General features: G+C 46.3%; 1 protein-coding gene and 1 long non-coding RNA gene across 4 annotated transcripts in view; one reads left to right on the top strand and one right to left on the bottom strand.

Moving 5' to 3' along the window:
• Nucleotides 1-2,835: 2,835 nt before the first annotated feature.
• Nucleotides 2,836-10,681, bottom strand: LOC128810049 (uncharacterized). Of its 3 annotated transcripts, none has more exons than XR_008437918.1 (4): nt 10,591-10,681; nt 9,068-9,140; nt 8,298-8,520; nt 2,836-3,225 (listed from the first exon to the last, which is right to left on the bottom strand). It is a non-coding gene; the product is annotated as an uncharacterized LOC128810049 (long non-coding RNA). The 3 variants fall into 3 exon arrangements; XR_008437917.1 differs by lacking the exon at nt 2,836-3,225 and adding an exon at nt 5,359-5,452; XR_008437919.1 differs by lacking the exon at nt 2,836-3,225 and adding an exon at nt 7,781-7,980.
• Nucleotides 10,491-26,419, top strand: part of EPC2 (enhancer of polycomb homolog 2) — a 36,710-nt gene continuing 20,781 nt past the window's right edge. The window contains exons 1-2 of the mRNA XM_053982572.1: nt 10,491-10,662; nt 25,749-25,908. Coding sequence (XP_053838547.1) covers nt 10,510-10,662; nt 25,749-25,908 — 313 coding nt within the window. The 5' untranslated portion in view covers nt 10,491-10,509. The remainder of the gene's footprint in view (nt 10,663-25,748; nt 25,909-26,419) is intronic.

Below are 26,419 nucleotides of genomic sequence, written 5' to 3' on the forward strand. Positions count from 1 at the left end.
CCTCTGACTGATCCCCTCCTTGCCAACTAACGAGATGACCCAGTGTCATTTTCCATTTCTCCTCTTTGTTTGCTTGTTAATTCCCAGCTAAATCCTCTTTATAGTGGGAGATCCTAATAATCTTCAGTTATAGGAGCTTATAAACTATTGGAGAAGAGTAGGATGTCCTAAGGTGGTAGGATTTACAAATCCACAGAGGATTTTCTGGTCAATAAAAGAAATAAAAGTACAGAACTATCTGGTTTGTTTTTTTTTTTCATCTTCTGGCCTGCAGAAGTTTTGAATATCACATTAAAATATTGCCTAAATCCCTCTTTTAATTTCCAGAGGACCTCACATCTGGCAGCAACTTGCAAAACATTGCAGAACGTTCTGGAAAAAAAAATGAAAGTCTGTCAAAGCTTCATCTTCTGCTAGGGTGGGACTTAGCAGAACTCTTCTGTAACAGACTGAGTTATGTTTTCTTCGAGCAAGTAATTGTCTTCGTGTCTCATAACGTGAAGCACTGCAAATGATGTTCCTCCCCTGGATCCAGAGGCAGCTCACATTTATATCCCAATAAGCTCCTAATACTGAAGAAATGTGTCAGATTCCACGTCTTGCATGGCAGCTGCAGCTCTCTCAATCATTGTTATTAAAGAATATTTGCACACATTGCCATCCCTGTCAGTTTAGACAATTTTATTTTTGCGATTTTGCAAAACAATTTCCCTCCCTGGGTCTCTTTCCTGAGTCGGAAAGGCTGGGCTGATTGAGCTCAGCAAGTGGCACTTTTGGACTGCCTGTTTCTTCTTGGTAAATCAGCCTGGGCAGGGGCTTCACAGAAAATTAGGGGCTTTGTTTTAAGAAAGTTCCTTGTTCCCGGAGCCCTGCTCTCTTTTATTTCAGACAAACAAACGTTCCCTGCTTTGCTGGGATCGATGAGTGAGGGGATATATTGGGAAGTGGTGTGGGCTTGAAGTGGGATTTGCTTTGATATTTCTGTGCAAATCCATGTGATGGCTCACTGACTCATACAGCTGAAAATAGGTGGTGATATCAAGCCCAGAATTCTTTACAGATTTTTTTTTTCCCCCCCTTTTCTTGCTTAGCTAGCTGCTCTTCCAAAAAAATTCAGGTCATTATTCAAATCCGTGCTTAGATTAAAACTCCAGATAGCATCACTCTTACTCATTGATGAATCACACTGGAGCAAATTTTGATCCTACTGAACTCACTCTGTGTTGCCTTAGTCATAAGTTTGTTTGGCAAATCACATGTTATGCTCGAATTAAGCACTTGCTTAAATAAGATACTTTTAAAATACATTCAGGAAAGTTTGCACATACGATTTATATAGATAAGATTTATATTGCAAACTTGTCAAAGCAAAACTAGAGAATGAAAAATTCTGTTAATTCTGAGTTAAAACACGGATTTATGTTGTCAGCAACAGATCTAAAGGGATTGCTGGATATACATGAAATTAAACTTGTTTTCTGAAGTCTATATATAAATTAATTTTAAATATTGGCTTTTGGGAGGCTCTGGAGTAGCAAACTCCCCCTGGATGTAGTGATGCCACCACCACCCACAGGGCTCAGTGTCACCACAGCCTCTGCTCTGCTGCTGCTGACACCAACTTGACCTTTCCCAAAGATTTTTTTTATATTGCATGATTCCTATGCCAATATCAAATTTGCACTGAATCTTTTCAACTGACACCATATGGCTCTTTACATTAACAGGGCCATTTTTTCCCTGAATGAGGAGAAGAGGAATTTACTGGAATTATAATTTAAAATCTAAACACAAAATAGACAATGTAAATAAAACAGTTTCCAAAAACAGTTAGGAAAAAAAAAATCTGTGAAATTATATTGAAAGGAAGAGCAGGAACTGAGGTGGGGATGGTTATAATAAATTATAGGTTATCAATCTCATGGCAGATGGAAACAGGGTTTGGTTGGATGCATCCATAGCTCCAGCTTCCTTCCTCGTGCAGGAACATCCCAGTGAAATGAGCCCTGTAAGCACTGACAAGTTACAGGTATGGCTAAAACAGGGGGAAAAAAATGGAATTCAATATATTCCAGGCATGCTCTGAATGATGATGTGTCCACAGGAACAGGCCAGGTGTGGAAATGAGATTGGCAAATTGCAATTTGGCAAATTGCAGCCAGACCACAGCAGGATCCTTGGGGAAAGTGATCATCCAATCCCTGATGCTGCAGCAGCCAAGGGCTCCCCTCCCACCCCGAGCTGGGGAGAAGGAAAAGCTCCGGAGGTGCTGCTCAAACAGCACCAAGCCTCTCCCACAGGAGTGGAGACCTGAGAGCTGCTCCTCAGGAAATCCATAACTCCACGGTGTGCCAAGAGCCACGGCTCCCTGTTGTGGCTGTCCTGTCACGGGGAGAAGCTGCTCCCTCTCCAGCTGGAAATGGAGCAGAACACAACCTGTTATTAAAGAGGTGCCAGCAGCAAAGGAAAGCTGGGCATGGAACCACAGCTTCCCAAGCTGGAATATTTTCATGTGTCCCACTGCTTGCTTGGTCCCTTACAAGTGGATAATGCAGGCAGGTTGGGATTGCACCTCCTCGCAGCTTTATGGATCATTTTTCCTCAAAAGGATTAACCTGTGACTTCAGGAAAAGCTCACAAAATATCTGCGTGTTTAAAAGCAAGAGAATCGTGCAAAGAAATTAATTAACACCCAACCACCAAATACTTGGGGGAAAAGGGAATGGATTCATTTGGGCTCCTTGAAAAGCTACCTATTGGACTGGCTTGTTTTTTAATTGAAGAATGAAACTCTGATGCAACTTTCCTATTATATGATGGCATTATTTTCCACTCCTTTATTTCTCCTTTGTTTCCAGGAATGATTAATTAGTGACACAACCCAGGTACCTGCAGGAACATTACCAAACCCAGCCATTCTTTTGTCTTGGAAGATTTTTTCCCTATACCTGGAGTAGCCAGAAGCACCAAAGTCCTTTTTTGTAATCTCACAGGATTATTTAGGATTTCAGGGTTAGAAATTCCCAGCACGCCTGTGACATTCCCTGATTTTCCTATGGGAAAAGTCTGTGCAGGTTCCACAGGAATGGTCCCACATGGTTTGGGGCACCTGTTCAGATCTCTTTGAAGTTCCAGCTGCTCCTGCTCTTCTCTGCATTGGCTCCCCCATGGATCCTGCCTCTTCCCAAGGACCTGGCCTTCTGGAAGCTGGGTGTTTGCAGTGCCCTGAGAGTCACAAATATTCCACAATTATTCCAGAATCACACAATTTGATTGGAAAAGACCTCTGAGACCTTTGAGTCCAACCCATGACTGATCACCACCTTGTCAATTGTCACGTCCAGTCTTTCCTCAACACCTCCAGGGATGGGGTCTCCAAACCTCCCCAAGCAGCCTCTTACAACATTCAATCACCCTTTTTGTGAAGAAATTCCTCCTCATGTCCAGCTAAACCTCCCATGGCACAGCTTAAAATTTTGTCCTCTCATCCTGTCACTACCTTGAGTAATCCGTGATTTTAATTTTCAAGCTTCCAAGGCTCACATGTGAAAACTGATTTAAAGGAATCTCCATTCCCTCACTTTCACCAGTGCCCTCTTGCCCTGCCTGCTCTACCCCGTGGTCACAATTCACTTCCCACTTCTTCCTCTTTTCTTCCTTTTTTTCTTAGTGAAGTTCAGAGGAATTTTATGAGCAGGCCTTGCTCTCTCTGTGCTCCAGACTGCTCTGGGACACAAGGAACACACAATTCCAGGGATCCAGAGGCAATGTCTGCCAGGCCCTCCCCACCCTCACAGGGAACAATTCCTTCCCAATATCCCCCCATCCCTGCCCTGTGGAAAGTGGGAAGCCATTCCCTGTGCCCTGTCACTCCGGGGACTTCATCCAAAGTCCTTCTCCAGCTTCCAAAATAAACTCACTGCTCCCCCTTCCACGGAGTTTTTTAACCAAAAGCACAAGAGTGAAGTAGCTGGATGTGCCAAGGGGCAAAGCTGTCCCCTCTTTCCAGGGAGCACTGTGGAGTCTTTAGTCTTTATTTGAGAAGAAACTCCTGAGCTGAGCAGGGCTCCTGAGGAAGGAGGAGCTGCTGTGAAGGTGAGCCTCTCCTGGAGCAGCTCCTCAGAGCATTTGTGTGTTTATGAAATCTGGCTGTACCTGGAGCAGCACATCTCCCTGGACGGGGTGAATGGCAGCTGGAAGTGGGAATGCTGCAGCAGCTTTGCTGGCACTGCTGTCTGCACTGTGGAAGTGTCTTGTTTAAAGCTATTTTCTTAAAAAAAAACCCTTTGACAAGGAAGTACAGCTAATGAAGCTTGACTACGTCTTTAAATCTTATGCATGTTGATTGCATAACTCCCCAGGACAGCTCCAGACTTCCTTTTGTTATTACAAATGTGAGCACAGAGCACTGCAAACATTGTCCCCAGTCCTCACTGCCAACCAAACACTTTCATTTTCCTTTTGACTCTTCTAGCAGCCCAGCAAATATTTGTGTTTCTTGATGCACAGCAACGTTGAGAGAGATTCTGGTTTTGCTGTGGAGGCTTTCAGGTCCATTTTGCAGGAAAATGGGGGAAGTAGAGAGCACAGGTGGCCCTGATCCCATACAAGTGACAAGAAGCTTCCCTCTGATTTGCATCCCAGTTCAGATAAAAGTAAAATTTTCCTTTTGAGGGAAACATCCCCTGACTCCAATTGGCACCAGCAATTTGGGACAGGGGAATTGCTTCCAGAAGAGACACCTGGGTTATTTCTGCACAGCAGGAAATGGTTCTCACCGTGGCTCTACCCCAGCTGGGGAGATTTTTGGGGTTTTCAGGGTTTTCTCTGCATGGAACATGAAACATTCCCAGTCCAGTGGGTGCTGCCACTCCAGATGAGCACAAAGCAATCGACCTCAGAGCAAGGTGGGTAGGGAAAATGTTGCCATTGTGAATCGGAAAGAAAAATTGTAATATCCAGGCCATTAATCCAGAAGACAGCAATTGTCAAGGAGGGTTTGTTGGGGTTTTGTAGGTAAGCTTTTAGGTGGGTTTTATTTTTATGAAAGGTACACTTGGTGTATTTCCTAATTTCTTGCTTTTATCTAGTGGAAGGTGTTCCAGCCCATGGAATGAGAGGACCTTTAGGTCCCTTCCAACCCAAACCATTCTGGGACTCTGTGATTTTATGATTTTCCAGTTGCCTGAAAATTTGTTTCTACCCTGGTGCTGAAATCCAGCAGAACTGCAGAGCTCTGAGGAGGAAAGGGAGCATCTCTTACTTCTGGGACAGAGTTTTCCCGAGTCCCCTTTATGGCAAGTCCTTCAGTCTGGCTTCTGAAGTCTGAATAAAAATAAAAACAGTTTTCAATGCTCCACGAGTCTTACTTTATTGATATTTTAAGTTGCAGGATGGGGGTTGCTGTAATTTTTTGATACAAGCTGGGGAGCTCCCAGCTCCTCAAAATGCACTGATTAAAAAAAAAAAAAAAAAAAAAAGAGAGAGAGAGAATTAGATAATTATCTAGTGTTTGCCTTCTGAGGTGTGAGATTTTGAGATAAATTTGTACACATTTGTAACCTTGGTTTTCATGATTTTTCTCTGCTATGTTTTTCTGAGTAACAGTGGAGTAAATCTCTCTACTCTTATTTTCCAAAGTTGAAGGGCACAAACACCATCCTTATTAGGTACTGATTTTAATAATACTTCTCTAGTTCCAGTCATAATCATTGCTTTCTTCACTGGTCCCTGCTTTGTAAAGTTACCTCTTTCCTGGTGGTAAAACCCCAGATTTCTGGGGGTTTGAGCTGCACTCCTGTGGGTGCCCAATGGTTTTACTGGATAATTCCAAACCAAATTCCTCTGGTTTCATATCTGCATTATTGTTAACTCACTTGTTGAATTGGGCTGTAAAAGAGCCCAGTCAAGAGTAGATTTATCTTTTGAGTCAGAATCCAAGATTTTATACCACAGGAAACAGCTGCAGCAGGTTCCTTTAAAGAGCTCCCGATGCCTGTGGTAACTTCCACACACAAAGCACAATTCCCTTTCATTTTAAACCTATTTCTTGACACAAATAGTTTTGATATAAATCTCTCAAATCATGAGCTTCCTGCTGCTTTTCATCATTGTCCCTTCCTGCTGTAATTTGGGGGATCTGCTATTTTCATAGCTGCCCTTTTATTTCGTTTCATTTGGCGTTGGGCTTGAGATTTTAACTCCATTTTCAACTTTTATAATTTTCATTCAGAGCTTTAAATCTCCCAGGAAGCTATTCTATACTGGATTTCAGGGTTTGGCTGACAGGTTTGGGTGACCTTCGAGGGGAAAATGCACAGGCTGCCACTTCCCTAAACCCTTGGAATAATTGGAAATAGAAATGGTTGGGAATGATACATTAACTCTGAGCATTAGGCACTAAGCATGCTTGCTGGCTACTTTGATCAAGCTCTTTTTTTCCTGACAAAAACCCCTTTGAAATGAATAGGACAGAGGTTCCTTTCACTTCAATCAGAGTTCTCAGACACAGGGAGAAAGAAGGACTTCATAACCTTTAAAAAGACTCCCCTCGTCCATTCATGGATCTCCTGGAAAGCTCAGCACTTTCCCTTGTGCTGGAGTTACTAAGCCAGCTCCTGGATAATTTCAGGCTTCCTTCGAGTGAGGATTTGCTTAAACATGAGATCAAACCCCTCTGAAAAGAGCTGGAATCTGGGATTTACAAATATTTGGTGATGTGGACTGTCAGCATGGCTTTCCTGCTTGCACCTTCTGAGCCCGTACCTGGCACGTTGCAGGAGATGATTCTTTGTACACTTCATATCCTGATTATTTGTGTGTGTTTGCAGCCAGGTCAGCAGCACCCTAAAAATTCCAGGTCTCTTTTACACCTTGAATGAAGGTTTTGGACACCCAGCACCTTGGCAGGAGGCATTACCAGTTCTGGAATCTCTGTTTCTGCACTCTTTGAGCTTTTTGGGTTTTTTTACTACTTTTTGTACTTAGAAGGTAACACACGGAGTAAAGAAGTAGTACTGTGAGATATGAAGTATTAGGGGGAAAAACAAACGGGATAAATCTGCAAAAAATCTGCAGAAATACGCCAGGCTTTAGGCAGCTACAGTGAGAACAAGGATTCCTTGTGTTAAGTGTCACTATGGAGAAGCAGAACCAAAAGCAAGGATGTGATGAAGCCCCTGAGCCTATACAGCTCTGACATTTCCACTGATATATCTGTTTAAATAAAATTTGAGGATTTTTGGTCAATCCAGTGTTCAAATGTGCATATTCAATTCCATTATCTCCATGAAGATGAGTCAGACTTCAGCTATTGAACAAATAATTTCGTTTGAGACATTGCTTCCTTGATTTGTGCTTGAAAAGTAAATTATTTTATCTACAGGTGAGTTACAGCTCCTAATATTTTTACAGCTACAATTCTTCAGAAAACCTATAATATTTTACAACAGGAAGAGATCAGATTATGTGCTTAAAAGATGGATGGTTCTGGCTTAAAGCTAAACTAATGCAAGCTGAAACTTTAGTTCTGCCCGTGTTCAGCTCTGTGCAATGGCTTTTTTGACTACATAAAAAAACCCTTCTGTACCCTACAGGGCATCATTTAAAAAAAATTGCTTTGCTTGTGGAAATAAAATAATGGGATGAGTTTAGGACTAAGAGCCACCTGGAGGGTAAATATGTTTCATTTTTGTATTTTTTTTTTTAAATTTAAGTAGTGAAAAAGAGCAGAACACGCACACAAAGGGAAAAGGTTGTTATTATCTATTGTTCAGCTGTGCTGACTGAAAGGGGGAAAAGTCTTCCAGCAGTGTGTAAAATGCCTGTTTCTTGCAGAAGCAGAAAGAGGAAAGTCGTGGTGTCTTTGAAGTGCAGGAGGAAGTGCTTGAGGAGGAGCTGCCTGCTCCTCTCCCGGGATGTCCCCTGTGCAGCTGGGCTCCCAGCTCCCAGCTGATGGCATCCAGGTGGGAAATACAGCTCCTGCAGGACGTGTCACCATCACCCCCGAAATGCCAGCCCCCCTCTGCTGCCAGCTCATCCCCGACTGCTTCAGGGGCACCAAACCCATCTGGGGCGTGGGAAGTTTGGCTGCTTCTACAGCGGTGCTGAATTATAAATTCTAAGCTGAACGATATCAATTTTAAATATTTACCTGTTAATTCTAATCAAAGGCAAGAATTGCCTATCATACGAAATAAAAATACTCTAAGGGAATTATAAATAAGTGCACAGTTTGGTTCTCTGTTCCTTTTCTCATGCTTTTAAAGCTTCATTTGCTCACATGACTGAACTCTTACCTGATGCTTTCATAGCAGCAGTTAATATAATTTCCAGATCTCTTTCCCAAGCTAATTTGTGTCTGTGTTTGATGAACACAATGTTCTTGCTGCTTCTGTTTCCCTCCTGTGTATTCCTGTGCTTGTTTCATCTTCCTTCTCTCTCTCTCTTTCTCTAGCTGACACAATTCTTTATTCTTCATTTTGTAAATCATGTGTTTGTCACGAACAGCAGTTGTATTTGCTATACAAAACCATGTAAATAAAAAGCACAGCAGCTAACTAAAAATAAAAGGCAATTCAGAGACTGAACTTATTTTTTTCAAATTAAAAAAAAAAAAAAAATTAGGTACAGTTGGCACAGTGATCCAAACAGTGAAGTTTTGAGTAAGAGTTTCAGTTTATTTCAGAAGGTAACACTGACAACTCCTGTGAGAGCTCTAAGGTGGAGGTGAGAGAAGCAGCTGCTTGGTCTCGGGGTGTCAAAAGTAAATGGAAGTGAGGAGAGATTTGAGGTACTAAGGGTCTTTGATGAAGGGTTTTGCAGACTAATGTCAACTCATGCAGGAAGCCCTGGATGGGCAGAGGACTGAGGCTCTGTCCAGGTGAGAATTTGGGGTTACTCAGCTCCAAATTGCAGGACATTGTTATTGATGTGATGAAGGAGTTTAGTAAACTAAAACACGAGGAGTTCCACCTCAGCATGAGGAAGAATTTTCCGTGAGGGTGGCAGAGGATGGGAACAGGTTCCCAGGGAGAGCGTGGTGTCTCCAGAGTCATCCTAAACCCACCTGCCTCAGGTGACCCTGGCTGCACGGGATGGTTTCCAGAGCTCCCTTCCAACCCTAAATATTCCGTGAGTCTCTGGAAAGAAAAAAATAATTGCCCAGGCACAAGTTTGTTTCTGAAGTGTTGGTTTGTGTCAACCCTCCTGACATTTTCATGGAACTCTTTTAAGTCCACACTGACCAACATGCTGAGGAGACAAACCTGCTGGTTTGTCCAGAGAGTGGGGACACTGTGGGGACACTGTGGGGGACACTATGGGGACACGGCAGGGACACTGTGGGGGATATGGGGGGACACTGTGGGGACATGGCAGGGACAATGTGGGACACTGTGGGGACACTGTGGGGGACACTATGGGGACATGGCAGGGACAATGTGGGGGATATGGGGGGACACTGTGGGGACATGGCAGGGACACTGTGGGACACTGTGGGGGATTCAGGGGGACACTATGGGGACACGGCAGGGACAATGTGGGACACTGTGGGGGATTCAGGGGGACACTATGGGGACATAGCAGGGACAATGTGGGACACTGTGGGGGATTCAGGGGGACACTATGGGGACATGGCAGGGACACTGTGGGGGATTCAGGGGGACACTATGGGGACATGGCAGGGACACTGTGGGGGATATGGGGGGACACTATGGGGACACGGCAGGGACACTGTGGGACACTGTGAGGACACAGTGGGGGACACTACGGGGATAAGGCAGGGACACTGTGGGGGATACGGGGGGACACTATGGGGACACTGTGAGGAGACAGTGGGGACCCAGCCGGGACACTGCGGGGATCACAGTGTGGAGACATTGGGAAGAGACTGTGGGGACAATACAGGGACACTGTGGAGAGCCAGTGGAGAAACTGTGGGGACACCGCGGGGGCACGGCACGGACACAGCGGAGGCACTGCGGGGACACTGCAGGCACACTGTGGGCACCGGGAGGGGACACAGCAGGGACACTGCGGGCAGCCGGCGGGGACGCTGCAGGGACACTGCGGGGACGCTTTGGGCAGCGGCGGGGACACCGCGGGCTCCCCGCTCGGGACGCTCGGCGCGCTCGGCTCCCGCCCGGTCCCGCCGCCCCCCTCAGGCTCCCTGAGGCTCCCTCAGCCTCCCGCCCTCGGCTGCGCGCGCAGCGCCGCTCCCGCCGCGCGGGCTGCCGGGAGGGCCGAGCGGCTGTGGTTAATGTCCGCCATGTTTGCCATGGCGCAGGGAGCGGACCGAGCGAGCCCGGCGCGGATCTAGGGCTGCGGGGCGTGCGCTGCGGGCTACGGGCGGCCCCGCCGGGAGCTGCGCCGGGGCGGCGGGACCCTCCATGGTGGCGCGGGCGCGGCGCGGGAGCGGCTGGGAGGCGGCGGCGAGGCCGCACTGAAGGCCCCCCCCCCCCCCCCCCCCCCGCCCGCCCGGCCCCGGGGTGTTATTGTGAGGGGGAGACAATGAGCAAACTCTCCTTCCGCGCCCGGGCGCTAGACGCCGCCAAACCGCTGCCCATCTACCGCGGCAAGGACATGCCCGACCTCAACGACTGCGTCTCCATCAACCGGGCCGTGCCGCAGATGCCCACGGGGATGGAGAAGGAGGAAGAATCGGTAAGGCAGCGCGGCGCAGGGGGGGCACCATTGTTTACAGGCACCCCCCGCACGGGGAACCGGCCGCCGGTATTCACCAAGCGCGCTACGCTCGCTCCGCCGCGGGGCGCTCGGGGCGCTGCGCAAACGGCGCAGCGTAAGCCGCGGTCCGGCGCCGCGAGCGGGCCCTGCCGCCGTCCGCCATCTTCTGCTGCGCGTCCCGGGCGCGGGTGAGCGGGGGGGGCTCGGCGTGAGGGCGGCGGGACGGGCCGGCGGCGGCGCGGAGCGGAGCGGGGTGTCGCGGCGGCGGAGCGCGGCGCCGGCCCGGCGGAGCGGGGCGGGCTGCCGGACAGGCTCCGGCTGCCGGAGCGGCTCGGGATGTCAGAGCGCCGGAGCGTGCGGCGCGGCGTGCCGGAGCCGGCTCGGGGTGTCACTTCGGGTTGTCAGCTTGGGATGGCGGAGACGACTCGGGATGTCCGTGCCGGCTCGCCGTGCCGGAGCGGCGGAGCGCGGTGTCGGAGCGGAGTGTCGGAGCCGGGCTGCCGGAGCGGCGGCTCGGGGATGCCGGAGCGGGCTCGGGCTGTGCCGGTGCGGGGTGCACGGGATGCCGGAGCAGCTGGGGATGCCGGGCTGCTGCAGCGGGCTCGGGATGCCGGCCCGGTGGAGCGGCTCGGGGCGCTCGGCGCGTTGTGGACTAAAGCTGATACTACTCCTGCCAGCCCTGTTGTGAGCGGCTGTCAAGTCGCTCGGGCTGGAGCCGGGGAGGCGGCGGCGGCGTGAAAGTGCTGGGTGCTGTGCTGAGCCACTCCGCAGGGAACGAGCGGGTCCGGGCCAGCTTCTGCCTTTCCGGGGGACAGCGGGACGCGCTGTCCCTCTCCTCCGGCCGGGTGTCCCCGAGCCCGGCGGCAGCTCCGTGTCGCGGTTTGGGCCGCTGTCAGTCCCTGCGCTTGGTGCAGACGCTGTGCATATGTGGGGCTGAGGGCACACACACACACACACTGTGCACATGTGGGGCTGAGGGCACACACACACACACTGTGCACATGTGGGGCTGAGGGCACACACACACACACACTGTGCACATGTGGGGCTGAGGGCACACACACACACACTGTGCACATGTGGGGCTGAGGGCACACACACACACACACTGTGCACATGTGGGGCTGAGGGCACACACACAGTGCGCATGTGGGGCTGAGGGCACACACACACACACAGTGCACATGTGGGGCTGAGGGCACACACACACACACACTGTGCACATGTGGGGCTGAGGGCACACACACACACACACTGTGCACATGTGGGGCTGAGGGCACACACACACACACACACTGTGCACATGTGGGGCTGAGGGCACACACACACACACTGTGCACATGTGGGGCTGAGGGCACACACACACACACACTGTGCACATGTGGGGCTGAGGGCACACACACACACACACACTGTGCACATGTGGGGCTGAGGGCACACACACACACACACTGTGCACATGTGGGGCTGAGGGCACACACACACACACTGTGCACATGTGGGGCTGAGGGCACACACACACACACACTGTGCATATGTGGGGCTGAGGGCACACACACACACACACTGTGCACATGTGGGGCTGCAGGGACGCACAGCAGCTTTGGCTCCCGGTGCGGGACAGTGTCTGTGTTCCTGCAGCCACCCCCGGTGCTGCTCGGAGTTATTTAACACCGATGGTTTTTGCTGCTGCTCGGTGTGCATCGCATGGCAGAGGCGTCAGCTGGACGCGTTTTGTGAAGCGTTGGAGCTTTCATGTTATTTCCAAATCAGCCAGCCGGTGTTCAGCGTGGACGTGTGATGTGTGTTCTGCTCGTAGTGTTAAAGGGTGGAAAAGCTTTTGTGCGCTGAGGTAAACATAAGTTTCTGGGGGTTTTGGTGGGCAGCAGGACAGCTTTGAAAACGCTTGCCTGCAGTTCTGGTGTCGTCTGAACGTACTGCTTTGTCGTGCTGATCTTCAAACACTCTTCTGTAAGAGTAAGGTTTATTTTCTGCTCCTGGGAGTTGTGTAAGCTCAGACAGAGGCTGTCGCCTGATGTGTCTGTACTTGCAGAGCCGATAGTAAATGCACCCTCCAGAATTTCCTCAATGAATCGGTGTCTCCGCCTCAGCCAAACCTCTGTGCCTGTGGATTGGCTTTTCCGAGGTTACAGCTGTCAAAGGAGGCTTCCGTGCTTTCCTCCTTGCTTTTTCTCACCTGACTGTTGGTATTAAAAGAAATCCTTTGTCTTATCTTGGTGAGCTTTTATTTTTTTAATTTACTGTGTACAATACATTGTGATCAAAACTTCAGGAATTCCCCAAGAGTAATGCTGCTGGAAGCTGGGATTGTAGTTAAAAGGAATAGCACTGGGGTTCTAATGAAGCAATATTGGAGACTAATTTGGTTTTCTCAGCCTTGAAAGTCTGTCTTGCAGTGCTGTGCTCACATTTAATATTTAAATTAATTCTTTAAAATTGCTGTTATTTTGATAAATCGTGTTTGAAATAAAGTTGTTAATGGAAAATTGCTGTAAGAGTTCAAGCAAACAAGCTGCTTATGGGCTGCTTAAATGATTGAGAAGATTAGAATTATACTTCAATAAAACTACTTCAGTGTTGCCCTAAAAAGTTGTTTTTCTGTGCGAGTGAGGTTTTTTTTCTCAGCCCTGACATGTGGCTCTGTTTGATATATTATGTAATAGTCTCAAAATGAAATGACTGAAGCAATACATAAACATAGTGCGAGATGCATCAGCCAGGCAAGATTATAAACTGCTATTCTTAGATTGTTCAGATTATTGCCGTGTGGTGATGGTTTCATTCATGGCTTGTCCTTCTCCCAGTGTAGCACAGATAATTCTTAATTGTACTTTTAAAGAAAATGTTATGAAATCCTTTCTAGGAACCGCTGTTGTGGGTGACAGTAGTTAAATATTTGACAGATACCTAAGCAGCTTTAATTCATAGCATGTACTGCTGTGATCGATTTGATGTATTTGGGAGGGGACTTTTTGAAGGGAGAGAGAAATCTCTGCACACTCATTTCTGCCCTCTCAATTTCTACGGCGTCTCACGGCCTTTTTCCCCGAGTGAAAGTTGTTTGCAGCCTCGGGGTGGCTGCTGTTCTCCATCTGCTGCTCAGCGCCACAAACCTCGTGTTCCTCTGGCCCCAGGACGCCGCTCTCCTCCCGATGCCACCCTCTGGGAAGCCTTGGTGGCACCAGAAAGGTCTCGTAGCGCAGGGTGTCACGGGGTCACACAGCACTTTCCGGGATATATTCCACTGGAAATCATCATTATTTACAGATTTGCAGGATTTCAAACGCTTGGGTGACGTGTCTGCCCTGTTCTTTACAACCCAGCCTCGCTGGTGCAGGCATGTGGTTTAATTAGTTGGTGATTGATCTTTTGTACATACAGAAGTGCAGATTTTGGTCCATTTATTCTTGATGAATATTCTGGAACTGTTTCTGTATGAGTATCTCAGAGATTTATATCCACTCGCAGCATTTCACAAATCAGCAGCTCATTTCTCTCACTTGGAGATTCCAGCTGTGAAAGAATTAGGTTTCTCTTCTGTAGCATGTTTATGTTACAAATGTTTATCATTTGCTCTGAATTAAACCTGAGGAAGAAAGTTGTGTGGGTTTGTTTTTAACCTCACGTGAGAGAGCGTCGCTGTTAACCAGAAGCGGGAAAGTTTCCTTTTGGGAGTTCAGAAACTGAGCAGGGACACTTTGTTTTTTTCCTGATGAGTAAGACTCGTATTTCCTAATGCTAATGAATTGTTTTGACTGGAAAGGGAGAAAGTTGCAGAATAGATAAGCCCTGGGTTTGTTTCTTACCACATAACTGTGTTTTTGTTTGAACGCCTGTTACTGGCGATTGCCGAGTGGCACATTGTGAGGTGAAATCCTGCTTGGTAATGAGGCACATTCACACGGGAGGCTCTGGGAAGTGAATTTACCTGAGGTGTGAGGAATCTGAAAATGTGATGGTAATGGGTGATCCCGGCATTGCCTGGTCAGAGCTATCTGAGCCTTCATCTCAATGCTTGTTTGCACATCCGTTCATTTGCACTTCAGCTTGGCACGGCGTCACAGGCCTGAGGGTAGAGAGCAAAAGTGCAGGAATGGCAACTTAAGGACGTGCTTTGGCGCTGCAGAAATGCTGACACCGTACCCGTGGGAAGGGACTTTCCTTCCCAGCCCTTCAGGGATCACCTCGGGATGAGCCTTCTCTGATGATTAAATACAAAATTCAGTTCTGATTATTTCGATAGGAAGTCGTTAACTTGAAAAACTTTTTTCTTTCTTTTTTTTTTTTTTTTCTTAGTTCATTCAGTTTCTTTTCTGATGCTGGAACTTGAAGTGCTCATCAACGGGCTTTTAGGTGTCCTGGAGCTGGTGATGCTCCTGGAACAGCTTTTTTAGTCTCTTTTCAAAGCAGGAAGCTTTAGCTTTGCACAAGTCCTGGTTTTGCTGTTAAACTGTATCAGCAGAAATATCCATAATGAATATTTCCCTCTGCCACAAGGAACTGAGAGAGTATAAAATGTGTGAGGATTTACTTAAGCTGCTGCTCAGAAGTACCTGCCTGCTGCTGTCTGATGCACTCAGGTGTGGGCTTAAAAACACAAATACACATAAATCACTGCCCACATGGACAGAACCTGCTCTTAACTGGATGTTTGTGTGTGGGCTGTGCGCTCATAACCTGTGGTTGAACCCTCGAAGTTCTTACAAATGAGAGGCTTTGTAGAACAAAGAAGCCCAGACAGCAGTGAGTAAAACTGGAGGCCAACAGAGGATAACTTCAGCTCCAACCATGCAGATATTCTGTAAGACAGAAATCCCTCGGAAAGACTGCATGGGAATCTAGTGAGAAACTCCAAGGATTGTATTTCCATGCAAAACCAGCTGAAATCAAGAGCATGCTTTGCTTAGGAAAGGAATTGGATTTGACTAAAATCAGCCAGGTTATCTGCTGGGGAAGTAAAATTCCCAGTGTAAGTTATTCCTCAGTTAAATTAAGCACCTGTATTTATTTACTTACTTGGGGAGTATTTGGAGGCTGCTGAGATTACTGAAATATGTTTGGCATTAGGCAGCGAAATGCTGCGTTGTGATTTTTCACAGAATTTTGAACTTCAGTTTTGTTTGAGATCTTTCCCTGCCTTCATCTCCTGTACTTTGCTCCCTCCCTCCGAGTCCCATCGCCCTGTGCAGTGACATTCCTCCCAAGTGCACATTTTGGTTCTATTTCCCAGGCATTATTTCGGTTTTCAGCTCTGATCCTTTATCCTTGCTGTGCTGTCACCCGCACAATCTCCGGGCCGTGTTTAATGTCCCGTTTGATAGCGGTGAATCAGAATTAACCTCCATCAGCTGAGCTCTGGAGAGCTCTTAAACTGAGGAGCTCCACGTTTAATTTGTTGTGGCTGAAGTTAAACACCACCAAGATTTGCTCTTAGTCTCCACCTCACGAGCAGTTTATTAGGGCTTATCACATTAACACCTATCAGCAAACCTGTCACAAGTGCTTGGGATATCAGCTTAGCCCGGGACAAATGTCATTGATCTCCGAGTGTGCTTTTACGATGGAGCTGAGCCAGAGGAACCGACCTGCAGCTAGAGGGGACATTCTGCTTTTTGGGGTCTTGATCAAGGGTGCTGACAGCCAGCGTGGGACAGAGGATGGTCCTTCCTTTCAGCGGGAGCCCGTGGGGATAGGGGTGGGAATGGAGCAGCGGTGTCGTGCCGAGGTGAGGTGGGTTCAGCCCTATCTTAGCACCGCACGGCTAATTGAGATAAAGCTGAATTCTTGCTGCAGGCCAGAGGCTGCGCGGGGTCAGCGGGCAGGGCTGGGAGAGCTGCCCGGGCGGGTTTGGGTGCCCGTGGCCCTGGAGCACAATGGGAGCTGGTAATTGAGTCACACCTCGGGTCATTATGCAGGAACTTTCCCTGGTGGGAAGGGCTGCTCGGCAGGAGGTGGAATTCCATAACAAAAGCTGAGGAGAGCGCTTGGGAATCGGCCTCGCCGAGCTGAATGGCTCAGCCCTGGGACGTCTCAAACGCAGGGAGCACTACTTCCTTTTCCTTCTCCTTCAATTTAAGAAAGCCTTGGAAAGAAATCGCTCCGGCTTCCTTGGATTTACAGAGTGCCAGACTTCACAGTGCGCCTGCTTGGCAAAACTGAGCAGGAAGCAGCTTGGTACAATTTCTGTTTTGACTGAAACCAGTTGAAATGTCCTGCTTGAACAATTTGGATCAACAGACATTAAATCTGCTTATGGTAACCTCTGTTCTTAATTATTTTTCATAAGAAAGATCATTTTGACTGATGCTAGATGTTCAAAAGGTTATTTGTAATTTATTTTGCCAACAAGGCTAATAAACAATGCCTTGTTTATGCCAGAGCACATTTATCATTCTAACACTTCAGCTTTTGGAAAGGTAAATAACTCACTTAATATTTACATAAACCTTGGGTGTCCTAAAAGCCAGTGGAGGTGAAGATCAATTGTAGAACTGAAGTTTCTATAACAAGTAAAGAAGAATAGAACTAGAACTGAATTCCTGTATGTAAAAGGGTGTAAGAGGTAGGAAAAATAATTTTGCGAGACTAAAAGTATTACCAGGATGGACTGTCATAATTTTGACATAATTTTGAAAGTACTATTGACTAGTTCTGAGTCAAAGTAATAAAGTATTTGAGAATGTACTATTTAAAAGCTTTGATTTTTGGTCCATTTTGCTAATTCCTACTTGTTAATGTATAATAATCACAGTGTAGTGGGGCTGAAATGGATTAAAATACTCTCCCTGTCCATGGCAGGTGAAGTGCTGCAAATGTAAGGGAGCAGAAAGCTGCAGCAAAAATTTCTTAATTTCCCTGATTTCCTTTGTACAATTCTAATTGTGATTAATACATTTCCACCTCTGGTCTCTCACGTTTGGGTGCTCAGCTCTTCCCCACTGGCAGAATTCTTCAGTGTGAGATGTTTTTGTGTCATCTTCAGTTGGAGATTTGTTCAGCTTCTCCTGGCGGCTCTCCCCCGCTGGTGATGCCATTTTCCCATCAGATTTCTGTATCAGTGGAATCCTCTGTGCTGGTGATGCCATTTTCCCATCAGATTTCTGTATCAGTGAGCTCTGTGATGGTGATGCCATTTTTCCATCAGATTTCTGTATCAGTGAACTCTGTTGGTGATGCCATTTTTCCATCAGATTTCTGTATCAGTGAACTCTGTTGGTGATGCCATTTTCCCACCAGATTTCCATATCAGTGAACTCAGAGCTGTTTGTTGGTGATGCCATTTTTCCATCAGATTTCCATATCTGTGAGCTCCTCTGTGCTGGTGATGCCATTTTTCCATCAGATTTCTGTATCAGTGGACTCCTCTGTGCTGGTGATGCCATTTTCCCATCAGATTTCTGTATCAGTGGACTCCTCTGTGCTGGTGATGCCATTTTCCCATCAGATTTCTGTATCAGTGGAATCCTCTGTGCTGGTGATGCCATTTTCCCATCAGATTTCTGTATCAGTGAACTCTGTGTTGGTGATGCCATTTTCCCATCAGATTTCTGTATCAGTGAACTCTGTTGGTGATGCCATTTTTTCCATCAGATTTCTGTATCAGTGAGCTCTGTGATGGTGATGCCATTTTCCCATCAGATTTCTGTATCAGTGAGCTCCTCTGTGTTGGTGATGCCATTTTTTCCACCAGATTTCTGTATCAGTGAACTCTGTGATGGTGATGCCATTTTTCCATCAGATTTCTGTATCAGTGAGCTCCTCTGTGTTGGTGATGCCATTTTCCCATCAGATTTCTGTATCAGTGAACTCTGTGCTGGTGATGCCATTTTTCCATCAGATTTCTGTATCAGTGAGCTCCTCTGTGTTGGTGATGCCATTTTTCCATCAGATTTCTGTATCAGTGAGCTCCTCTGTGTTGGTGATGCCATTTTTTCCACCAGATTTCTGTATCAGTGAACTCTGTGTTGGTGATGCCATTTTCCCATCAGATTTCTGTATCAGTGAGCTCTGTGCTGGTGATGCCATTTTCCCATCAGATTTCCATATCAGTGAACTCAGAGCTCTTTGTTGGTGATGCCATTTTTCCATCAGATTTCCTTATCAGCGAGCTCCTCTGTGCTCCTGTCCCCCGGGACACACGGATCACTTCTCAGCCAGCTCCCTTTCCTCCCCCTTTCTGGAGTTGTTTGCTGTTGTTTACATTGGAATTTATAATTTGTTTTTCTCAGCTTTGTGCCGTTTCTCTGGCTGCAGCTCACACTTGGTGGATCTTAGACCAGTGTGTGTTGCATAAAACAAACTGTTTCTACTTTGAAGCATCCCGGTGATGTCGGATTCCCTGTGCCAGACTTGGATGTAAACAAACCACTCTGTCTGCAGTGGTATCCAGAGACTGGATAATTAAGGGAGATGCTGATACTACAGAATGTCAAAAAAATAATAATTCATGTTTCTTGAGTTCAAGTATTTGGTTTAAGATGGAATTTTGTAGTTAATTTTTAATAATTTTGATTTCTATCAATTACTATATGTGTATTTTAATTTCTCTAACCTTTTCCTAAGTTGTCCAAATTGTAGAACCAATCTCTGACATTGTTTTTAATTATAAAATGAGGGATTTCCGTGTGGTTCCTCGGGTCTCCAGCACTCCAGGTAGCATCACTTTGGCGATGAAAACACCATTTGTTTAAAACTCTGTAAAATCCAAATTCCCTGCCGTAGGTGCGTGTGCCTCAGTTAAATAAAAACTCAGGATATGAATGCTGGGGTGAAGATGTTCCCCACAGGCTGAGGTTAAATGCAGAGTGCAGAGGAGAGGGAGAGGTGCTGTGGTCTCCTGGCAGCTCCTGCAGGAGGATTTCCAGCTCTCCCTCCTGGTGACTCTCGCTGCTGCTGCTGCAGGGAGCGTTCTGTGACTCAGTCACGTGGAGGTGTTGGTGAGAGCAGCCAGCATCACACACAGTTTGGGTTCCGTGGGTAATATTTGGTTTAATGTAGGCCAGAGCTCCTTGCTGGGGAGTCTCAGCCTTTAAAAATGAACTGTGGGGTTCATGGCATGAAAAATGAGGGAATATTTCTCCAGGTCAGGGCCTTGCCATCCTGCTTGGACTGGGATAATCAAGATTCCTAAAGGAATGATTTTTGACCTTGGGAGTGGTACCAGTGTATCCCAAGGAGCTCTTTGGACTACATGTTACATTATTTGTAACAACTTTTTCATAAAACATTCTTTGCAAAAAAATCCCACCCCTCAGTAAATACAAATTTCTCTTCTAGTACCACAAACAACTTTTCCAAAAGGATTTTTTAATAATTCAATTAATTGTTATAGCAATAATTTGATTTTTAATAATTTGTTTATATTCATGTTTTGGTAGATTGGGAGCTTGTGTAAATAATTGTAGCTTTAAAATAGAGAGTTTTAGCTGCTGTGAGGTTTTTGACATTTCATAGACAGTGACAGTTGTGTGTCCATATGTTCATAAATAGTGAGTAATCATTATTTACAGGGATGAGGGATTGCTCATGTTCTCAGACATGTTGCACTTGGGATGATATTTGGGATATCTCCCAGTTGTTTCATGTCCAATTTGACACGGAATGGTTGAAATGGCATTGTTTCCTTTTTCTGAATTAAAGTTATTTAGAGAAATGTTTACTCCTTCTTTTCTGTTGGCTGCTGCAGAAGGAAACACACCAATGGTTGTGATGTGTGCTCATGTCCCTGTCCCTTGCTCAGGCTCTGTGGGCTGATTGCCACCCTCATGTCCTGAAGTGCTTCACTTGGACCCCAGAGGGGGAAGAAAGGCATTCCTGGGCATTGTTTGGGACAAACTGGAGTTTTCCTCTTTTAGATTCACATTTTCTCTCTGGAGACATCTTCACCTGGACAGGAGGTGTCACCCAGGGCTGCTGAGGTGTCACCCAGGGCTGCAGGGCTCGGGAGTGTTGGGGACCCTTCCTTGGGTCCATCCAACATCCAGAGATGCCTTCAGGGGCTGGGCTGTAATCCCAGGATTTGGGGGTGAAGAAGTCCCAGATTGGCTTGGCTTTGGTGCTGCCTTGGGAAGTTGCAGTTGTTAAACAACTGGGAAAGGGAAGAAAGTGATGGAAAACTCAGTGAATCCCAGACTGGTTTGGGTTGGAAGGGACTTAAAGCCCATCCAGTGCCACCCCTGCCATGGCAGAGACACCTCCCACTGTCCCAGGCTGCTCCAAGCCCTGTCCAGCCTGGCCTTGGGCACTGCCAGGGATCCAGGGGCAGCCACAGCTGTGCCAGGGCCTGCCCACCTTCACAGGGAAGGATTTCACCCATTCCAGGCACCTGTGTGAATTTTTAGGATGGAGCAGCCCCATTTGAGTCACTTTCCCCTGCTTCCCCTCACTGAGTCAGTAAGAGCAGCCAACCCTTAGGACATTTTTTGGCCTGTAGTCACAGTTCAGCAGTCTGGAAGGCAAGTGTGAGGCAGGTGGTTCTTGTGATTATTTCTTTTTTTTAAGAAAGGGTGGGGGGTATCATGTTGGAAAAACTTGATATGGCCAAAAGTGAAACTGAGAAGTGGTTCCACGAGCCCTTGTGGTTGTGGGTTTCCTCCAGGTGCCTTCCACTGAGTGTTGGAACCTCCTTAGGGAAACTGAGTGCAGTTGTCCTCGAAAGCCTTGGTTTGGGTGTGTTGGTTTCCACTCAATATTTGGATTTTTATGGTCTTCCCAGTGCCCTGCATTACTTGATAATTAATCTAGTGTTTTAAGGGGACACTCTATGCAAGAGGAAACAGCTCTGATTCCTGACTAGATTAAGTCTTTATCAAATCAGCAGAAAAATGCATATTATCAACTTTGCTAATGACTGAAGTGCTTGTTTTTCAAAATAAATTGGAAATGAAGCAGTGGGTTTCAGCTCTCAAGGGTGGGAATTCTTGTGGTGCACACTCTGATTCCCTGCTGTGTGTGACCCCTTGTTTCACTTGTCCTCTGTCCATCCCAGAGCAGAGGGAGGGGAAGAGAGGGAAACAGCTCTGTAGGACTGAAAGGGTTAACTGCACAAGAAAACAAAAGCTGCTGCTTGAGTTTACACTTTTGCTCTTGGGAATCTTATCTAAAAAAAGTGTTTGTGTGCAGAGAGGGAGGAGATGGGGCTGAGCTTTCCAAGGCAGGGAGGCTCCTGACCAAATTAGCTTTTGAGCTTTCTGACACTTTTTTCTGGAAGTGCTGTCAAGAGGTGTTACTCGCTGTGCTTGAGACTTTGCAAGATGAGTCTGCACATTCCCACTGCAATTCTCTACTTTCAGCTTCTGAATCTCAATATTAAAGATAAAAATGTCCTTTTTTTTTAAAAAAATCCCAATTTGAATAGAATGTTTAACAAGTGAAGTATTTAAACTTTAGTGCATTTTAATTGTTTTCTTACTTTTAATTCTGTTCTTGGCGCAGGTAGATTGGAAGGCTGACTCCAGGTTGGCCTAGAAATAACTTACTTTGAGTAGGAAAAATGGACAAATTTGTTGATGAATTCACTTTTCCATCCTACTTGTATGGAGAGCTATGGGGTTAAAGCAGTGAAACAACCTAAGGAGGTGTAGCTTTGCTTGAATGGTGTAAGGAATGAAGATGGGAACAGGTACATTTAATCCGAAAGCTTTGTTGTCTAGGAGTTTGTATCCAATATGGAATTGCTCACTGGAGTTTGGTATTTAAGATGAACTTTTCAGTGTGTGAAGATGATGTTCAGCCATGGGCATCTCCAACCATACTCAACCAAAAAACTTGCAGTTATTCAAAGTTTAATCAACTCTGTTTCTTAGAGATTACTTGGGGGTGGCAGCAGGGGACTCAAAGATTAAGGAAAACCCAGCCTGGTCTGTAGAGTCCAGGTGCTCTGGTTTGTGGGATAAAAGGAAGTAGGAGCAGTTTGGGACATCCCTGCTCATGGCAGGGGATGGAAGGAGATGATTTCAACCCAAGCCATTCTGTGATTCCATGATATTGGTAAAAAATATGTAAAAAGTACCATTCAGTATTGAGCACTGTTTGCCTTAAAGCTTGACAAAAATAACTGCAGGGTAAGAGGATCAATACCTGTTGATTTATTACTGATGTTTGCCTCTGTTTTGTAGTGAAGAAATTCCCAGCTAGGAAGATGAGAGGGAACATGAAATCTGTGGGGTTTCAGGGATGAAGGGAATGGCAGTGGAGGTACCTTGCTCTCAGCTGGACTTGGAGCCTTGTCTGCAACCAAAACTGAGTATTTTAGATACCAGGATTGAAAGAATTTTAGGGTTTTTTTTCCTTCTGAGGAGAAACAGAAGCAAGGATTGTGGTGTCTTAGAGGGGTTCAGAGAGCAGTTCTGGTTTAATGTGTAAATGTACCAGGATTGCAGGAATTTTAGGGATTTTTTTCCCTCCTGAGGAGGAATGGAAGCAAGGATTGTGGTGTCTTAGAGGGGTTCAGAGAGTAGTTCTGGTTTAATGTGTAAATGTGCTCAGGCAGCAGTGTTACACACACTAAATATTTACATCTCTCTAATGCTGCTGGTTGAAGAAATAGCCCAGTCTAAGCTGTGTTTGTTTGAAATTTTGTCTTCATACTGGAGAGAAAGGTCTGGATGTGCTTTTTAAGGAATTAATGGGGAATCACTCTTTGTCAGGGGCTCCTTTTTATTCCCATGGCAGCACGTTCTGTTTGCTGTCATCACTGGTTCTCTAATGCCCCTTTATTTTGTGTAGGAACTTTGCATCTGCCCTACTGCAGAACAAAGTGTGAGCTTAAAATATTGTATGTCTTTCAAAACCATCAGAAGAAAGTGAACACTAGACCAAAAGTTGTGTTGGTAATAAATCTGTCTGTAAAAACACTACTTCAGTGGTTAATTAATGCATTTAATTAGCCCAGCTTTTCTTTCAAAATCATCATAGTTTGTTTAAACAGAATTGTTTCAGGAGTTAAAGCTTAAATTTTCCTGTACTTGATGCTCGGCAGAAAGATTTGAGGTTTTCCCCCTAAATTTTAAAATCTACGTAGCTTATCTATCTGTTTTGGAGCTCTGCTGTTTGAGGAGTGACAGCAGCAGTGCTGAAAGCTGAAATCTCTGTTTGAAAGCTGTGCTCTGCTCCAAGGCTTTTTATAGTGAAATGAGTACTAACACCTATTGGCAGCCTTGCTTGGGAACTCCAACCTGAATTCCTCATCTCAGTTACCCTTCAGTGGGCTGCAGAACCAAAAGGTGTTCTGAATTTTGGACAGATCAAGCCCTTCCTTAGAGCAGTTCTGTGCTCTGGGCTGTTGGTACACAGCTCCAGGGACAGCAGCTGAAAGCAGCCCCGTAATGAAACCATTTCTGTGTAGTTGAATTACTCAGCACTGCCAAGCTCTCCAAGACACGTTTTAATGGTGGAGTGACAGATTTACTCAGTGTGGAGTAACTCAGGCAGATCACAGCAGCTATTGGATTGCATGCTTGTCTTAATTCTAATAGCACTCACTTGGGAGCCTGATTGATTTAAGGTTGCTTCATGTGCTGCAGGAGATTCCCAAAGCTGCTCTGCTTTTGCAGGAACTGCATTACTTGTGTTTCTGTAAATCTTAACATTTCAAAGGGGATCATTTATTAAGTATCATTTACATATTTTAAAAGGGTTTTCTTTCACTCCCTCTTTTTAAAAATACCATTCTGTAGAATTAAAGAGGAAGAAGTTTTGTTCTTGAGAGAATTTCCAAGTGGGTAGCAGAGTGTGTGAGTGCCAGACTGCCGTGAGTGCCAGGCTGCAGTGCCAGCCAGGCATTGGAATGCTGGCACCTTCCCATTCCTGGTGTTGATCCTGGCCTCTTGGGAGTGTTAACCGTGGGGAGGGGCACCCTGGAAAGCCCGAGGGAGGAACAGAGAGCAGCAAACCTTTTTTTTTGTGTGTGTGTGTTTTCCCTGCTCAAACAATGCTGTTCCTGGCAGTGGGGTATGTGGGAATGGCTGGGGACAACCTGCAGCCCCTGGAACAGGCAAAGTAAGGTCCCATGGATCTGTGACAAAGCTGAGCTTGGATTTCCAGTTGATATTCTGCTCACCCTCCCTCCCCTCAAATCTGGGAGACTTTGGGGAAGAACAGTAAAAGCAGAATGAAACATTCACTCCAGGTTCCACTCCTGGTTCATCTGCTGGGAGGTTGCACTTGGTTTATACTGGCTTTGGAGAACTTGGTACTTCACTTTTCCCAAGGGCTGTGAGGATCTGAGGTCCATCACTCCCCTGGACACACAGAAGGCAGCCTTGGTGTCTTAGCCTGAGACATTTTTTAGTGGTTTAAATTTTAACATGAAAAATCTTTCAAGAGGGAAGTTACAGCTTAGCTCTGACTCACAACAGTAGATGGTTGTCAGCGAGTTAACTAATAAATTAACCAATAAAATTATGTGGGGAAAAAAATCTATGAACTGCTACATTTATTGTGATCTCTGTTTCACCTGAAGTGATTCTGTGGGATTTGTGACTTTTGTCCCATAAGAGTAAAATGAAGTGATACCTGTTTGGGGAGTCCTTGCTTTTCAGGTGTTATTCTGTGAGAACTCTTCTTCCTGTTGCTCTTAACTTGCTAAACTTCTAACAGCAGGCCAGTAAGGATTGCTGGGTAGACAGGAATGATGAAAATTGATGAAAATCAAAATTCTTTTGACTTTAAAGGCCTGATCTTGCATACTTTTTCTTTCTGACAGGTTTGGGTGGGTTTGGCTTTCCCCAGCCCTGATTTTCTGCTGAGGTTATTTTGTGAATTTTGAGTGTTTGTCTTTTTCCCAGTCTGGTGGAAGGTGTGGGCTGTGTCTGAACAAAGGGTTCTCTGCTTGTAGTTCATTTGCTGCAGTTTTAAGATTCCCATCAGTTAGGAGCCCTAAAAGATGGAGAACACACCTGGGAACAAGCATCCTGCTGGCCTCTAAAACCCAGCAAAGCCTCCACTCTGTTATCCTGTAGGAAAACAGTGGGAGAAGAGGCTGGCTGTCTTTATATGCACTTTGTACAGATACTGAAATGAACTCTGCCCTTTTCCCCTTGCAGGAACATCATTTGCAACGGGCCATCTCAGCACAGCAAGTTTTCAGAGAAAAGAAGGAGAGCATGGTTATCCCAGTCCCTGAAGCAGAGAGCAATGTCAACTACTACAATCGTCTCTACAAAGGAGAGTTCAAGCAACCAAAGCAGTTCATCCACATCCAACGTGAGTTCCAGACATTGGGATTGCTGTGGGGTCTGTTCAGCCCCTCATTATTTAACCTGAGGAACCTTTGTCTTGAGGTCAGAGCTGCTACAGTGCTCAGAGATCCATTTAGAGATGTAAATTCCAGTATCTTCTCCAGTTCTGGAAGAACTGAGTTGCTGGTGGAGGTGGGGTTTTGCTGCTGGGTTTGGCTCTGGCTCTGTGCTGATGCTCTGTCCGTGTGCAGCAGCTGCTGGGCCTCATCCTGGCTCTTGGGCCAGTATTCTAATCCAGCCTCACTCTGGTGGTTTTGTCCTTCCTAGCCCTGAGAAGGATAACTGAAGCTGCCTGGCTGTCTCCTGGTGCTTATACTGATGCAGGGAGCAGGAGAGAGGTTGCCTTGCTCACCTGTTAACTCCAAAGTTCTCTGTAAGTGCAGATCCATAAACCAGAAGAGTTTTTGTGATGAACTCAGCCTTTGTCCTGCTGCTCATAACAGAGTTCTGGCAGGGCAGGGCAGCCATGCACTGGG

The sequence above is a fragment of the Vidua macroura genome, chromosome 7 (assembly GCF_024509145.1).
Source record: "Vidua macroura isolate BioBank_ID:100142 chromosome 7, ASM2450914v1, whole genome shotgun sequence".
Lineage (NCBI taxonomy): Eukaryota > Metazoa > Chordata > Aves > Passeriformes > Viduidae > Vidua > Vidua macroura.